Below are 17,447 nucleotides of genomic sequence, written 5' to 3'. Positions count from 1 at the left end.
GAATGTGGACTGATGATATTGTCCTTCCCAGTTACAGTTAAATTAGTGTGTGTTTTGAGATTGTTCTGGTTTTTAAATTTAAAAAAAATTTTTTTTTTTTTTGGTGTACTTTCTTCTTTTTGTGGTGCTGATATGACCTTTAATACATCACGTTCAACATGACAAATTGAAATTGGACAATTTGTTGTTTTTTTTTTCAGTTGCTCTTTCATATGGAGTCAATTTTTCGCGATAACCATTACTTAACTTTTCTAAAAGAAATTAACCCAATTTTTAGTTGCACCATAAGAAAATACATCAATACTTTTGACTGTGTGCTTGTTTACACCTGTTATCAAAACATATTTTTCAAAAATAAATTTATATACCACACCCATTTATGAATTGCTTGAAGTAGGAATTTTGTCAAAATTAACTTTACCATTACCCTGTTGTTGACACTACTCCATATCAGGAACCTGTACACATGAGTCCAGAGGAGAGGAACAGGTTAAAAATAGACGCACAAAACTGGCTGACCAGTCAAATGTATAAGGCAGTGAAAGAGACTGGGCATGGCTATCTGTTGACAGGCATCAGGCCAGGGTGAGTCAGGATAAATTTCTATCCAATCACTTTACACATGCAAATCTTTCTGGGCTTTCTCACTTCACTTATTTTTTATTTTCATTACCTTTCATGATAGATCTATTTTGAAATGAGGCCTTGGAGATGATAATCGGAGTCGAGCAAGAAACTTTTTGGGGGGCTCAGTGTTGAAGGACTTTGGTGTTCATTAAATTTAATTATAATTTATATATTCGATGTTGCACATAAGAACCAAAGGGACAAGAAATGGAGACCAAAATATGGTTGTCATTTTGTTTGGGTTTTTTGGGTTTTTTGTTTTGTTTTTAAAAAGTATAATAATATCCATGTTCTTTTTGTTTTCAGGGAGCCTCCCCCAACTGGAATCTATGCTGAGTTCTTACAACACACATTTGGTATTTTCACTGTTGGCTTGGATAGAGAGCTTTACAAGAGGGAACAGATGCTCATGGTAGGTAAAAACTATCGATATTCCAGAGTCCTTGTTATTCCAAACAATCCTTAAAAGCATAAATACTATTTTATTTGGAGGGTCATTTTAGTTGGGGTTTTTTTAAAGGTTTTATATATAAAAGAAGAAAGGTCTCATTGTTGATCCGATAGTGTTTATGTATTATTATAATGAATATTTTCTCCTTACTTTGGCAGGCATCCTATTGATAATCTTATAATGATCTTATTATAGTGTGACATAGAAACCACAGTTGTGAATTTTTTTCTGGATAAAATGTTTTGATTTTTATAAATTTTAAAGCTGGAAGTTGTGTAAGATGCATAGTCATTTTCTTTTTTTATGATCATGCAGAAAGACAAATCCAATGAACTGGCTCATTTGAAACAGGCTGCAAACAAGGCTGATATCTACAACATCCCAGCACCTAGTCGAATCAAGCCAGTTGGAACAGCAAGTTCTGTTTCAACCGCAGTCACAGTCAAACCATCTACTAGCCAGCTCAAATGTTAGTATTCAAATCTGTATGAAACTCTGCATTAATTTTAGACCAGTATTGCTTGTTCTTTATTGGGGTCATTGAGGGAAGAGCATTGAATTCAGTTACCTAAACTGTTTATGTGCTCAATTTACTTTTTTTCTTTTGTGTCTAGAATCGATTTGGTTTATATTTTAGAGCGCCTTGAGTTTGTTTTTGATGAGATGAAGCACTAGATACAGGGGTGATACTTTTCCGCGAATCCATTTTTAAAATCCTTTTCAGCAATTTTTTCTCTCAGATATTTGATCACCGAAGGCTTCACTTTCTCTTGTTTGATGTAGGACTACCCTAGGCATTTTAGATTGAATGATCCAGTTGCTCAGCTTCATCGCTGTTGCATTGGTGAATATCAGATATGTTCAATTTTATGATCAAAGAATAAAAAATTCTGATAATCTTTCATTACAGGCAGTGACCCATGTTGCCTTTGTTCTAAATTCAATCTTCAACACTCATTGTGTGGTTTCTGTGTTTTCAATCCTTTTTGTTTTATTTAAAGACAACGTTGACTTGGTTCTTATAGATTAAATTTCTATATTTACATTGTGAGTTGTAAGAATGAGGCCTTTAGCTAAGAGTGAAGTTGGTCATTTAAAGAAACTGACTCTAGAGGAAATAACAAGTTTGAGTGGCTTGAAATGTCCTGAAAGTAAGATGTCAGTGATATTGAGATAAAGTTCCTGGCAAAGCATTTTGTACCCATTGGAATGTAGTGATTAGCTATGGGACCAGTGGGGAAATACTGCTTTGATTGAATAAGTCCTGTCAGCTAAACTGGTAAGGGTTATGTTTGAAAAGTTTCCTAGTTTTTGACTTTATACATGTATTGCCACTATGTATAAATGCTATGTATTATTATTTTCTTTTATTTTTTATTATTTCACTTATAACAGTTTGTCATTTTGTATATTGACAAGGCTCCTGTTTCAGGTTTTTCTTTTACTTTTAATCTTTTTTTTTTCGTTTTTCCTCAGCAATGGTCAATACTGTTGAAGGGGATCCACCACCATTATGGGGATCACATAGTGACACAATTGGAGCGGCTGTGGCCACCATATTGCAGCATGATCCACGCAAACTGGAACTAGTGATTGGTCGAATGCACGGCCGTCAACTTCCAGGGTCATTAAGGGCATACATTTGGGCAGACATTTTATTCAAGGTGGAACGCAAGAAGATGAAAGATGTGTAAGATACAAAAATCAATGTTCTGACATATACCTAATGCCATATTTAAAATATTTTATTTTTAATTCTCCTGAAATTATCAGATAATGTTATTACACACTTAAATCAAGTTGAGTCATTTGCTTTAACGAATCAAATGTATTCCAAGAACAAGATTGAGAACTAAGGTCATTTTCATTTCAATGGTAAATAATGGAGATATGCACTCTAAAGAGTCTCCTACATTTAAGAGAATGATGCTTTTTATTTGCCTTACAATTTTTGTGTTATATTATTACTAAAAAAAAGATGCTCAAACTTTAATCTTAATCACAAACATTCTGAAAAGAAAATGTACTGAATATCTCAGTTGTAAACTCAAGAATTAAGTGAATCTGGTTCACATACTCATCATTTTTCCCATTATTTTTATATTTGGACAGTCATAAACAGTTCTTTTTCAATTTTTTAAATAATATATTATAGAGCTGTGGAGAAAGTTGTGAGAGAACGATTTGCCTTGGCTGTAACGAGAGGATTAACAGAATTAAGAATCAAGAAGCCAACACAGTCTCCTATCAATGGTCTCATTCAGAATGCTGTTATCGAGGTAGATATTGTCTGTATATTGTTATATTTGTCAGGCTTTGGGTTTGCAATTCAAAAGCCAATATTTTCCTTGACAACATAAATTCTAGCATCATGTTCTTTGTAACAGACAAACTCCGTCAAGGAATGTCTTGGCAATAGCATTTTGCAATATTGTGTAATAGGGATTTATATTTTATAATCCCAATTTTAGCCTCAATGTGCCTGACAATTTTATGTTTATAAAACTAGCAACGCAACTTGCAACATGACGTAATTATCTTTGTCTTTAGATTTCTTTTAGTTGCAATACTGTCTTCCCTCACATGCTTAAGTAACGTAAAATTTTTGTTTACCGTGATTCAAGTACAGTCAGCTCTGATTAATCGCACACCCTCTGAGTTTGGGTTAATGCAGTGTGTCGATTTATACGGAGTGTACAGTTAAGCAGAGAAGCTAAAAATAGCATCTAAGACCCAGCTTTCATGTGCCTCCCTGCAGGCTTGAGACCATCATGTTCAAGATATGACCTCATTAGAAGGTTGTTTGTTTATTTGTTGTTGTTTTTTTTACTTTTAAACATTAAAAAATTTATTATGATTATATTTTATTTCATGTTTAATCAACAAAAAAATGCGGCATTATTGTTTGTAAGAATTGTAATCGTGAAGCATAAGCATTGTGTTTTTCGTCATGTTTTTTAAACACGACTTTGTGTCAGCTTTTCCATCTCAAGAGCCAGTCTTCGGATGGGATGAAAGATGTGCCTTGAATTGATGCCAGTTCAGTTGCCTTTTGCTTGATTTGATCTCCAGACAATCGAGCGCCTTGGTTTAACTTATCACCCATCCACATGTCTTAAGCATTTTCAACTACACTTTTCTGGCCATATCTCTGTCGTTTACTTACCAGATTTGATACGTTACTCGCTTGGACTGCAATGTCGTCCTTGTTGTTTGATTGGGTTTTTGTTTTTTTTATTGTCCTTGTTTTGTTTTTTTTTAGCAATCGAGAGACTTGGGTTCTTGATACGCCGTACTTCGTAGCTAGCTCATCTTGCATTTGCTTTGAAGTTTCTGTTTAAGAGTGAGATCTCTGCATTTTGGGGAAGCCATTGATGTGATATTGGTAAATTGTTATGAGTCGTTTATAAGTGGTGAGGTCTTTTTAGTTTTTCAAGAAAGACCATATAACGCAACTCATTGGTTAAATTTTGATTTATTTAAATCTATTTGTCAGCTTTATTTATTAAATGAACATATGGGTAAACAATTCTCAACCTTTGAGGGTATCAATGTGGATAGGGACCGTATGGATCAATCAAAAGATGAGGCAAGAGTCTTTTCTGTAATCCTAGAAGAGGAAAACAATGTACAGGTAGAGTGGCCAATGTAAACAAACACACAACATTGAGTGGACTGCAATCACATTTCACGCCTAATATATCAATTTTTACAGACAGCGAGTGCTGAGTCTATTAGCCCGTCGTGTCGGGTAATCCTTTGTTGTCAACAAGCACTGCGCGTCTAACCTAGTCGGGGTCAGAGGGACAGTGGAATTGCATTGACTGAACAGCTTTTCACACATGATATGATATTAATGTGTGAAAATGGTTGAATACACATAACTTTTTTTGTGTGTGTTGTTTAGTGGAGACGGTGTGCAATTAAATGAAGTGATTATATATACAAAATTCAGTTTTTCGAGTATGATAATACGGAGTGAACTGTACCTCAAACTTTTTTTTAGATAGTGTAGATCAGAAATCTTAAATGTTATCAATTATTTCATATTATCCAGTTTTCCTTCTCAATCATGTTTTTTGATTATTGGATTTTTATAACAGACCTATGGTAAAGTTACCAGCATGGTACCATACAAGCTGATGGAACACATGAAAGAGGCCATACGTACGCTCAATGTGCTCTATGTCTATGATAGGAGCTATGAACCATACCTCATACACTGGCTGTTCCCTATGCAACTTGCCTTTAGAAATAAACAGGCTATGAAAGATGACAAAGGTAAGAAGTGGGATTAGATGTCATTACATATCGTGTTTTGTGCAGTTTTTTTTTCTCTCCAGTGGTGTGACATTCAGCATGTGACCTAGAGGTTGCATATCGAATGCTTTTTTTGTTTACTTTACAAGATTTTTCTTCAAGAGGAGACCTACAGATTTTCTTTGTCGTCTATCTGGAATTTAGTAATGTATTTATGTATTTATTGTTTTTTGTTTTGGCTGAAGAAAGGTTTTGAGCCTGAAAGGGTCCGTGTTTGGTATTTTGTTCTTTTTTTAAAGCTGTTACATTCATTTTTTGTTTATTACAATTTACAGACCACAGCTTCTAGCAGCCTAGTCTTAGCCAATTCATAAAAGAGAGACACTCTTTGTGTTGGTAGATTCAGGTATTTTCATGACTCCTTCCTTCCTTTTGGCAAATCAGCTCTGATGTATTTTTGCAAATGACATAAATACACTGTTAAAAGCGTTTTGTGCACCACAAAGTTCTTGAATATTTCTACATCTATTATATATTTTCACCTTTTGATGACTTGCTCATTTTTAAAATGGAAAAGTTAACAATTTGTTTCTTTGTCTTATGACAATGTCTGTTTTAGGTGAACATATCTTAGAGCTGGCCATGTATCTGGACATGCTTAACTCTAATTGCTTCCCATCCTGGCCTCATGTGTTTGCCATGGCGGAGGCTGTCATGATTCGACTCCAACAAGAAGATCCTGAGTTATACGAACACCTGAAAAAGATAGCACCCATCAATGCACAGGTTAATCCGAAGGTAAGCTTGTATTTTAAACTACAGAATACTAGTTTGTTTGTCTGGCCTTTCAATTTAGAGCTATCAAATAAACTATATAATATGACACTAAGAGCCAACTATCAAGATATACTGTTTATCAGTGATACATAATATGCATTTCAAAGTAATTATTTTTGGCGCAACTAACATACAATCCATATTTGCATTTACCTATTTATATTATAATATTTGTGTGGTGTCCTGAAAAAGGTCAATAGAAATAAGGAAATTTCAAATCCAGTGTTTTATTTTGCTTGAAAAAAATCTTTTCCGAGCAAACTCCATTTCACTTTTTAAAAGATCTTCATACAGAGTTATACCCATTTAGTACACCCAAGTCTGAAAAGAATGGAAATGGAGAAAACCATTTTCTCATGTTTGTTTCTCATACACCAACTCCAAGGACTCTGAATACTTTTTTTTTTTTTCAGGAATTTTTGGTCCAGTTACTTCACCAGGAACGAGAGAAAGGAGAGTCGTTGATGAAAATGACAGCCACTACCCCGAGAGCCCCAAGTTCTTCAACACAATTTTTGGCTGATCCTACCTTATTTCTACGAAGATGGATTGGAGAGGTAAAAAGGAGATCTACTTCAAATCTTTGCATTTACCCTTAACAGCTGGGGTTTGGGCATATTCTAAGCTGACAAGATATCTGAACATTTTTCACTGGGGTAACAGCTTTCTATATTTGATTAAATACCTTATCCCAGTCTTCATAGAATATTTGAAGTTTTTAATATGACAAATCATTGTATAATGAAGTTGCTAATGCTCAAATGATAATTGCTTGGTGCTATGTAATTTCTTTTACTTTACCCTCCATCACCCTCAGGGTTTTGTCAGTGTGTTGGACACCCCAGGCGTGATGTATGTGTGGGATCAACTTTTCATGCAATATTGGCAGGAATCTGCTGTCATCAATGTTTGTCTGGCTCTCATGGAACTCCTACGTCATCAGTTTATGGAGGCTCGGGACTACATAGCCATGAGAGAGGTTAGTCATAATTATAGACGACATGAATTTTTACTGACTGTTTAATTGCAACTTTCGGTTAATCGCAACGTTTCCTAAGAAACGGAATTAATTCTATATAAAAGTCACTGGTTAATTGCAACAAACTTTGGGTAATCGCAACAAATTTTCGACCTCATAAGGAGGCAAATTCAAGGAATGAATCAAACAAAATCTCGTGATTAGATTTCATCATGGGTGACATCATGACACCTTGAAGAATCAAGAGTGGGTGGGCTTTAATGCTACAGTAGTGTGTCACCACTCTATTAAAGACAAAAGAGGGCAGGGCAGGGCTTTGCAGTTCGGGTTTGTGTGGTCATCTGTGACCGTTAGATATGAGGCAAGTGGTCTGGGAATGGTTTAGACAACAGGTAGACGATGACAGTTGTGAGGAGAGACTGAGCAATGATATCCTTTCTTTTGTGATTGACAACTGTGCATTGTGACCAACAGGTTTGGTGAGAGCTTATTGTCTCTCGTCACGGCGAATCTCTTGGACTTTTACAAATTTTGAAAACAAAAAGTGAAAGTGAATCCAATCTTAAGATGTCGGCTTTCCTCAAAGCTGATTTTTCTTGTCAAAATCTATACAGGGCTGCCATATATTTTTTATTCCAATCAAATTGCTCAGTCTGTGGTGGACTCATAACAATGTTTACAACAACTGGTTGGAGTGTAAAATGTTGCAATAGTGGAGAGGAAACTCAACTTCGGTTAGTTGCAACATTTTCGCTGATCCCAAGGTGTTGTGATTATCCGGAGTGGACTGTAGTTTATTTAGATTGTTTTCATTACTTTTTAATGTTGACAAAGTACAGCTAGTTTCAGTTTTTGAACCTGTTTGAAATTGAAAATCAGCAGCAAAGTCTTTCCATAATGGGATCGTATTTCACTCAACATTTGAATATTATATCATCACATTTTTTTTTTTTAATGAATCTGGTTGAATTGAATTTATATTAGTTTTGGTCGTAAAACTCTTTTCATCCAATGATAGTTTTATGATATGAGTGGTGGAAAATTCATGATTGAAAACATGTTTTGCTTTGTTATTTGGGTTTTTTTTTTTAATAAATCTTTATTTACATTAATTTGATTTTTTTTTTTTTTTTTGTTTTTTTTTTTTTTTTTGGATCTATGCTAATTAGAATTGTCAGTTGAAGTGACTTGAAAGTATCAATGCTGTACTTTTGAGGTAGAATTCCTTTTTTCATATACTGATCATGTCAATCCATATGACATTATACATACCAACTTTTAATTGTCCTCACTCATTAGCTTTTTGTACCTCTTTGTTTTGTTTTATTAATAATTTTAGATTTTATATTCACTACCATTTTTTTCTTCTTTTTTTTTTCTTTTTTTCGAATAGGTGTTCATGATGGAACCATGTAAATTGTACACAGTTGATTTCCAGATGGCTTGGATACATGCTGAGAATGGTAAACACATCATGGACATTGGGGATCTTTTCAACAGACAACGTCCACAGTTAGTGATTTTGTCATTTAATGATTCTGTGCCCTTTAAAGGCTTGAGTAAATTTTTGTGTTTCTGAATATAATTTAAATAGAATCAACAAGGTCAATTCTTCTTCTTCTTCTTCTTCTTCTTCTTCTTATTATTATTATTATTATTATTATTATTATTATTATTAACAGATCGCCAGTTTCTCGTATGAGTTCTGTTAGTGGTCGAAATTCTCCTCCAGCTGGGCTTCTTCGTCCATGTGGCATCAAGAACATGAGGACAAGCATCTCAATACCAGCTGAAGCCATAAAACAAGTGAGTTGCTTCACACTTATTACACATGAAGTAGGTTGAGTATAAAGGTGAATTTTTTCTAAACATTTATTTTTATGGAACTTCCAGAGTCTGAAAAAGGTACATTTACAAGTTGCTTTTCATTTCATATTGCATATTTGTGACCAAACTGTCTCATAAAGGCTGTTTGAATCAGATGGTGAAGAATAGACTCCAGAATAAACAAAACATGAGTTTTGGTTTTAATTCATCTTTTGAAGGGGAGTACAAAAGTAGTTTCTTAAACTATAATAGTCTGAAATTGTTTTCCTGTGATAAATTGAACTTTAAATTTACTTTTTGTTATCTACTATTCTCTTAAATGATACCAGATTGAGAAAAAGGGTCACATATATTCTATCTTTCTATACTTTCACGCATGGTAATATCGTTTTCATTTATTTTTCTTTCAGGAGAAATGGCTGGCCAACCTAAGAGCCAGAAATATCCGCCTCAATCTGGGCATCTACTTTGGCAGCATCAAAATGAGATCTCGACTCTCCTCAACTCTTCCGGTATTTACTTCCATAACACAGAATAGCTATGGTTCTGTGTCTGTAGAGATAGAATTTCCAGAAGAGCGGCACATCTATGACATGTTGGATTTGTCCCTGTATGACGTAGAAAGGGAGCTTGGAGCTTATCCATATGCCATTTTGAAACTAGAAGTGTTGAGAGCCCCGGGGTTAAAAGGTTGGTTGTATTGTCATGTTATCTCACATTTTGGATATTGTTAATATTTATTTCATTTATTTTTGAAATTATGTTGACTTTAGAGGTTAGTTTTATTTTCATCTTTTATCTGGTGATGTTTGGATTTGCAATATGTCAGAAATTTTTTATTTCCTTTGATACAATCCAACAAAAACGGTTTAAATGGTTAATACATCACTTTAAATTTCTGTTATTGGCTGAAGAAGACTTTTGAGCACCAAACATTAAACATTTTGAATTTGGTGTTTATTTTCAGCTGTTATATCCATTTTTTTACATTTCTGTGATGGATAGATAAGATAACTTTGATGTCATCAGCTCCCCCCCCCCCTTTTTTTTTCAAAATTTTATGCAAGCACTCTATTATTTTTAAATCTTGCTCTGACAGATACTGCCCTCCCTTTGGGCTGGGCTCGCATCCCTCTCTACCGTCAAGTGTCTCACCATGGGGATCAGAATTTTGCTGTTATTGAAGGGGATGCAACTGTATCACTTCACCCTGGTCTTGTACCTGACAGCTTTATCTCTACGCAGCCACAGACGCCTCCACCTGAAACCAACAAGAAGCAGGAAGGTAAGGATGCCTTAAATTCACAGTTGAAATGTGGAACTGTTATCTGTAAATTGCATCAAATTTTTAACAAATGTTCTCTTTGTCAGTTAAGATGCTTCTGGAAGTTCCAGATTTCAGCAATTCGTTGATTTTAGGATTACCCAAGGCAACTTTAGCTGTTAGTTTTCATTCTCCTAGTCGCTTCTACCTCAGGGATAAAATTATTATTATTATTGTTGTTATTATTATTATTATTATTATTATTATTATTATTATTATTATTATTATTGTTGTTGTTATAATTATTATTATTAAGATTATCAAAAACAAGGCCAGACTTCAAATTTATCCTGTTTTGCCTGGGTGATAATTTAGTTTACTATTGATAATGAATTTTGTTTGTTTCTCTGTCCCTTTAAAATTAGTATTAACAAGTTATTTTTTCCCCTTTGAAGGTAATCTGATTGACTATAAATGTGTTCTGTCCGCCCACGTCTTTGACCCAAACAATGAACCACCTGACAGAAGGCCTCAACCTATGGAAACCCCTACACCTCCAACACCTCAGGCCCCACCTGCAGACACTCGTAAGCCTGCAGACACTCGTAAGCCTGAACCTCAGGTGCCTCCTCTTAATCTAGGGTGAGAATATTTCATACTCGGTAATGTAATGTATTTTGGACAACATAGGTGATTCCTGTTGACATCAGACATGATGGATTATATATATTCCTTCATAGAATGCCTAGGCGACGATATCTAATGGTACCGTTACTAAAGGGCGTAATTTTTAAAATTAAAATGAATGTAATGTAATCTTCCCCTTTTCCCAGAAGTACTTTGACTATACAATATTTTCCATGACATACACGTCCTATGAAGCCCTGGGTGTGTGGAAATCAGGAAGTAGGATGTGGCCTATATGGACCTTTGAAAAGGGCATCATGATTTAATGTGGTTTTGTTCATTTGAAAGATTTTTTTTTGTTTCGTTTTATATAGTCTCCAAGTTTGTTTTGATATTTCATGAACGGGGAGTAATTTGCCGCAAAAGTCAACGCCATCATGTCATGTCATTTTCGATGGGGCGAGATGATGTTTTTGGGACTTTTTATTTATTTAAAAATTGAATTCTTAAACCACTTATAATTAGAATGAAAGAGAGATATATAAATCCATATAACATTCTGGTATAGTAGTCTCTCTCTCTCTCTCTCTCTCTCTCTCTCTCTCTCTCTCTCTCTCTCTCTCTCTCTCTCTCTCTCTCTCTCTCTCTCTCTTTTCTATTTCTTTCTTCTCTATACTCTCTTTATCTCTCCTTCATTTTCTCTTCTCTAATGCCTTCATTTTGTCTTTGGATTTATCATTTATTTATTATGGTGAAATAATATATTACAATGAGGAAGTGTAATCAATTTTGGAAACAAAGAATGAATGGGAATGGCTAGTTTTTAATTTAATCTTTTCTCTTTTTTTTTTTTTTCTATTTGCAATTTATTTACAATTCACGAGTCTAACAATAAGCTGTATTACCACTTGGTAGCATCAACCAAGAAGTTCTAGCATAAGGAATGAGACTATATTTAAGCCAAGATTTTATCACCTCTTTATGTCGTGATTAAATAACATTGTTGGCATTATAAATTGTATGGAGGATGGAAGGATATATTGGCAACATAACATATTCCTTAAAATTCAAATATCTTATGCTTAGAATGGATTTGTGTATGATTGTTATATCGTTAGTATGGTTTAATGTGTCATTTTGGCTTTGGTTTGAGTTTGACTGATGGGCAGATAAATTTTCATCCTTTTTGACAAATTGCCAGTATCTTCACTGGTAGCCATCTTGGCATTCTCTAATAACTTATTTGGCAACTATTGATTCCATGTTTAGTTTTTTCTGGTATTTCCCCTTTTGTGAAGACCCTTTTTTTCCTTTTTTTGATAATCAGATGATACAATCCGTCAAAACTAAGGTGGGAATTGGACGAGGTTAATTTTTCAAACATTCTGCCTTTCGCCTGAGCACTGAATAATATACATTTTAAGATATTTCATAGCTATACGTTTTTATATTAGGCATAGTAGTATGTTGACATTTTATGTAGTGGCAGATTCAATGCTCAAATTTATATTGACCTCAAGGTAAAAGTCACTGGTTTTCCAAATTTTTATTGCTATCCTTTTACAGACACGGTTAGGTAGTACTCATCCCATATTGTTTACGAAAGCAGGAACAGCAGTGCTACCCTGTTTTTGTTTTGTTTTGTTTTTTAAACAAAGGAATAATGAGTGAAGGCATTCAGTTGTGTAGACGTTAAATTGATATTCTCTATATCTTATATCAAGTGCAAATTTTCTATATTCATTTCAAAATATTTGCATTTCCAGGGATTTTTTTTTTTTTTTGTAATCGTGAATAAGTTCATAATATAATAAAAAGGATTGTGCTTTATAGGTAGAGTACAACCCATTCAAAAGAACATATACATTTTTTTCCTATTCTCCCCGCCTAGTAAGGCATAATATTAAATCTGACCCAAAAAAGTAGAGAGTATACCAGTATCAAATTCAGCATTTTTACACTACATTTCATGATAAAGAAACCATAATTAACTCCTAGTTGAAGGTCACTTAAAATTCAAATTAACACTTTTTAAAAAAAATAATCTACCCAGAGGAACACCAACTCCAGCGCCCCCAGTGAGAACCCAGCGAGATCCTGAGCCCACTCCAGCCCCATCTATTCCACCCCCAGCAGAACCATCAACACCACCACCACCTCCTCCACCAGAGTCTACAGATGATAATTCAGATCCCTGGGTAGGCTTCAAACCAGCTGCTGCCAAGAAAGACCCCAAACCAACGACCAATCATGACCCATTCATGTTGTACATAGATGGAGTTCGTTTCATACCTGACAATGCCTCCATTATAAAAGTGAGTATTTCAATCGGTAATCTCACGTTATAGATTTGGTTGCACAATAACAAAAGGGTTACAAACTACTGTCACTTCCTTGTGGCTGTGAAAAGTTTCTTTTTTCTTTTTTCAAAGACTAATTGTATCTTTGTTGCCTTTCCTTTAGTTTTGAGCTCTTAGGCAATAAAACGAGGTAAATACGGAAATAAACGAATTTTCTCACCGACCTGTCAGCAATAATTTTGTTGGACTTGTTATCCAGATCAAGTGATATGAATATATTGAATCGTGTTGGATACAAATATGGTACGAATAGTGTTCGACATGTAGCAATGGAGCGAATTATTATTTTAATATTTACCACAATGTTGGAGTCAGTCTACATCGATGTTTCAGGCCTTTTCAGCCATCGTCAGGACTGTGTGTTACATGAGTTTGGTTTGTTGTGTGTTGTTGCTTGTTGAAGTGGTTCCGGTTTGTAGTTGATCAGTAAGTACTTCCGTCGATGTGGACAAGTATTGTACATCTCATTTTTCATGTTGAGTGTGGCTTCATGAGGGTGTTTGATTATAGTATATTTCTCTTCCAGGCATAAGCTACATTGTTTTGATGTTGGTGTGTATCCTGTTGCTTTAGATATAATTTTCCATGAAATGTTGTGGCCTAGTTTGTTGTCTTTTAATTTCCAAATATGTTCGCTGAGTTTTGTGGATGTTTTTTTGTCAGTGTTTCTAAATGTTGAGGTGTGGAGGTTGTATCTTGTTTTGAAATTATTTTCCGTTAGTCCTACATAACTAATGGACTAACGGAAAATAATAACTAAATATTCAATGCAGTTATTAATATGCATTTGTCTTCAATATCTTGAATTTTTATTGGGTTTTTTTTTAATATTAAAAAAAAAACAGTACCAAATACGTTAGTAAATATTTTCTTCTTCTTCAGAAAGTTTTATTTTGAAAGATTATTGATTTTGGTTGTCATTTTATTATTTTAAGGAAAGTATTTTGAAAAAAGTTTTTTAGTCAACATTTAAGACTTTTTGACTGCCATGAATGATGCGATTTTATGTTTTGAGAGCATTGCTATATATTCTTATTTTACATCCTTAGGTGACTGGTAGAATCCTCCGAGCTGGTGATGTGACGAATCTTCAAGACATTTTAGCCCTCCCAGATCTTGATGGACCAGCCAGGTGAGGCATTTGTTGTCACAAAGTTGTAAATTTGTCTTTTACCTTGAGAACTACAACTCTTTTTCAACTTTTCAAATTAGGTCTTTTTATTTTTAGAGTGAAATACATTACTAGTTGCCATTAGTAAATCAAGTTAAGAATTTAATATGGAAATATTGACTGCCACTACATTATTGCCCGTTTCCACACTAATGAGATTTTGATAAGTAATAGGACATTGTTGTTCACGATAATTCTTTGGGTTTTTGTTTTTTTAATTCTGAAAAGGCAATGTTTTATTAGATTATGATCAAGCTATATTGCGAAAAGGTATCATGCATAGAAATTATCGAATTATCGTTGTCAAAATCATGGCAATTTTTTTTTTTAACTGCAAAAAGTCACCAATTTGACCAACTTTCTGTTTGTCTCACCAGATCTCCTAGCTTCAGTTTCAGTATGCTTGTGAATGAAGGCCGTCAGAAGGCAGATGTGGAGCTTCTGTTGTTTTTGCGTGCTTATACTGTGGATGTTATCACAGAGAAGCTTGTAGTGGTGGGAAGCTGTCTTGTCCGAGTCTTCACTCCAGCAAAGAAAAAAGGGGTGAGTGTATTCATCAATCTAGAGGACTCATGAATGTTTTTTTCTTTCCTTTCCCTTTTTAAAAAATTTTCAATGTTTTCTGATGGTTGACTGTTTCCGTTTGTTTGTACGATTTTGTTGGTGTCATGTTATTATTTTTGTTAGGGGGGGGGGGGGGGGTTTCCAAACTTTTCATGTGAAAAGTTGTTTATATATCAAAGCTCTGAATGATTATTGCAAAAAAATATTCAAAACCTCTTTGTTTCTAACTTTACAATTTCAACAACAGAAAAAATTATTTTAGAGTCACTAACTTACTTTGATGTTTTAGTGATACTGAGCTGCTAGAAGCTGTAGACTGTGAAAAGTAATAAACAAAAATGATTATAATAGTAACAGCCTCTGAGAGGGCCTGCCAAATTTCTCTGTCGTCAATCTGGAATTTAGTAGTGTATATTTATATTTTTGTTGTTTTGTTTTTTTGTTGGCTGAAGAATGATTTTGAGCCCGAAACCTTCCGTGTTTGGTATTTTGTTCTTCTTTTAAGCTGATATTATTTTTGTATTACTTTGATTTTTAGCACTCTTGAACAACTTTGTGTCATCCTGATTTCCATACGAATTCTCAAATACATAAATTTAGATTCCTGAATTATGAAGTGTGGTAGGTAAGGATGCATTATTTTTGTTTTTGTTTTTCGTTTATATGATAAATGAAATCTAAAATGTGAAAGGTGAGAATGTGTTCTTTGCTTTGTTTGTTTGGGTTTTTTTTTGTTGATTTTTTTTTTTTTCAATGCATGGGTGTGTGTCTGTTATGAACTTTGTAAACTATATTGGTAAAAAACTATTTTCTCATTTCTCCATATATTCTGTGCAGGAGGGTGTGTTACGAGTTGGTGGTCATCAGATTCGTCTTCACTCTGGGATGCCAGATATGAAAGCAGGTTTGAGCCAAATCTCCTCCACAGATCTGGACATGAACCAAATCATTCCAGGGTGTTCTCTTCTCATTCGTCTGCTTCCGGCCACCCAGGTAATCTTTTTCTATGTTGTTTAATATGGTCTTATTCTCAGAATTGTGCTTATTCCTGACTTTTTAATCAATGGTTGGAGTCATGTATAAGATTCTATCAATTGATAAAATTGAAATGTGTTTCATTTGAGAACAGTTTCAAGTTTAATTGATAATTTAGTAAAATGTTGAGATGAAAAAAGGTGGCCACTCTTGAATGATGTTATGAGAATCCAAATGAATTACTTTTATTTGTAGTATTGGGGAACCCAAAGTGTTCATGTTAATCGATTATTTGCGCATTGTCTTAATTAAAATCTCAGTGTTCAAATTAACCTCATACTTTCATTTTCTAGTTGGTTTAGATGTCAAATTAGCCATAGAATCTCCTCAAAAATTATTTGTATTGAAGAATTGGTCTACAATTTCAGGACCCTGTACCAGCTCCCAAGTACAAGACTGGCTATTACAGATCAGATGAATGCAAACCAACTGCATCAGAATCACGTATATTTGTCAGTTATGCAGACAACATGAATTACCCCAGGTTAGAACGTGACATGGTAAAACGTCTACAACAGTCTGAAAGGAATGTCAACCAAAGTAAGGATTCCAACTTGATATGGTGTCTTGATTTGTTTTGCAATATTACAACCACTGGTGCAAGTTAGGCCTCATTGAAGCCTGAGACACTTGACAATTACCATCAAATAGACATTGGATCCAATTATCATGTAAAAGATTCATATATATTGCTGTTTCCAATAACTATTCTAAGTCTAGCTCAATGGACTAGATAGGTAAAAAGATTTTTATTAGAAGTACATATCATGCTTTTTTTTTTTTTTTCCAAACTGAATGGCCCTGACTTTATCATATTGTATGTCTCCTCTTCACTTCGTACTGGAAGCCTTAAAACTGCCATCGAAATTACGAAACTAGTTGATTTATTGCATTATTTTATAATAGCTAAAATATTTTATTTACGCTTGTTTTTAAGTAATTTAATAATGTTGTTTGGTTCAAAAGTTACAGTTATTCAAGTTTTCATTGCAATACTTTTATCTGTATATTTATATTGATTTTAGCTTTTGTTGGAAATTGAAAATAATTTTTCTCGTGTATTGTTTTTAACTAAAACTGTTGCTTTTCAAGTGATTTCAGATTTAACTTCATTTTATGTGATTTGTCCTACAGCTAGTACAAATGCTCAGCTTTTGATGTGGCTTCAGAACCGACTTGATGTTAAAAAGCAGATAGTTGGTAACACTCCAGCTGGCAACTTAAGCTTGATGCGCTGTGTTCGATACAGAATCAAAACTGGTCTAAAAATTCATGTTAAAGCTGCCTTCGGATTGCCAGGTAAAAATGATACACTGATAGATAACAATGCATTTAGAGATGAATTATGAGATGCTTCAATATTGACCAAGCAATGACGTTCAGTGGTCTCTAATGTTCACTATTTCTATGACAATGACAATGTAAATCCCTACAAACTGTGGAGT

At 34.2% G+C, this 17,447-nt stretch overlaps 1 protein-coding gene across 1 annotated transcript in view; it reads left to right on the top strand.

Moving 5' to 3' along the window:
• Positions 1 to 17,447, top strand: part of LOC144968515 (uncharacterized) — a 30,957-nt gene that overhangs the window by 1,347 nt on the left and 12,163 nt on the right. The window contains exons 3-22 of the mRNA XM_078906968.1: positions 455 to 585; positions 934 to 1,039; positions 1,394 to 1,547; positions 2,555 to 2,768; positions 3,234 to 3,357; positions 5,182 to 5,359; positions 5,958 to 6,136; positions 6,589 to 6,732; positions 6,993 to 7,154; positions 8,548 to 8,666; positions 8,837 to 8,960; positions 9,392 to 9,671; positions 10,081 to 10,266; positions 10,701 to 10,887; positions 12,926 to 13,187; positions 14,282 to 14,364; positions 14,781 to 14,946; positions 15,805 to 15,960; positions 16,371 to 16,542; positions 17,137 to 17,301. Of these exons, the coding sequence (XP_078763094.1) occupies positions 455 to 585; positions 934 to 1,039; positions 1,394 to 1,547; positions 2,555 to 2,768; positions 3,234 to 3,357; positions 5,182 to 5,359; positions 5,958 to 6,136; positions 6,589 to 6,732; positions 6,993 to 7,154; positions 8,548 to 8,666; positions 8,837 to 8,960; positions 9,392 to 9,671; positions 10,081 to 10,266; positions 10,701 to 10,887; positions 12,926 to 13,187; positions 14,282 to 14,364; positions 14,781 to 14,946; positions 15,805 to 15,960; positions 16,371 to 16,542; positions 17,137 to 17,301 (3,292 nt within the window). The remainder of the gene's footprint in view (positions 1 to 454; positions 586 to 933; positions 1,040 to 1,393; positions 1,548 to 2,554; positions 2,769 to 3,233; positions 3,358 to 5,181; positions 5,360 to 5,957; positions 6,137 to 6,588; positions 6,733 to 6,992; positions 7,155 to 8,547; positions 8,667 to 8,836; positions 8,961 to 9,391; positions 9,672 to 10,080; positions 10,267 to 10,700; positions 10,888 to 12,925; positions 13,188 to 14,281; positions 14,365 to 14,780; positions 14,947 to 15,804; positions 15,961 to 16,370; positions 16,543 to 17,136; positions 17,302 to 17,447) is intronic.

Source organism: Berghia stephanieae, chromosome 3, assembly GCF_034508935.2.
Source record: "Berghia stephanieae isolate SIO BIC M18660-M18661 chromosome 3, UCSD_Bste_1.3, whole genome shotgun sequence".
Lineage (NCBI taxonomy): Eukaryota > Metazoa > Mollusca > Gastropoda > Nudibranchia > Aeolidiidae > Berghia > Berghia stephanieae.
Note: the sequence above shows the minus strand (reverse complement) of the source record. Positions and strands in the feature narration are given on the sequence as shown.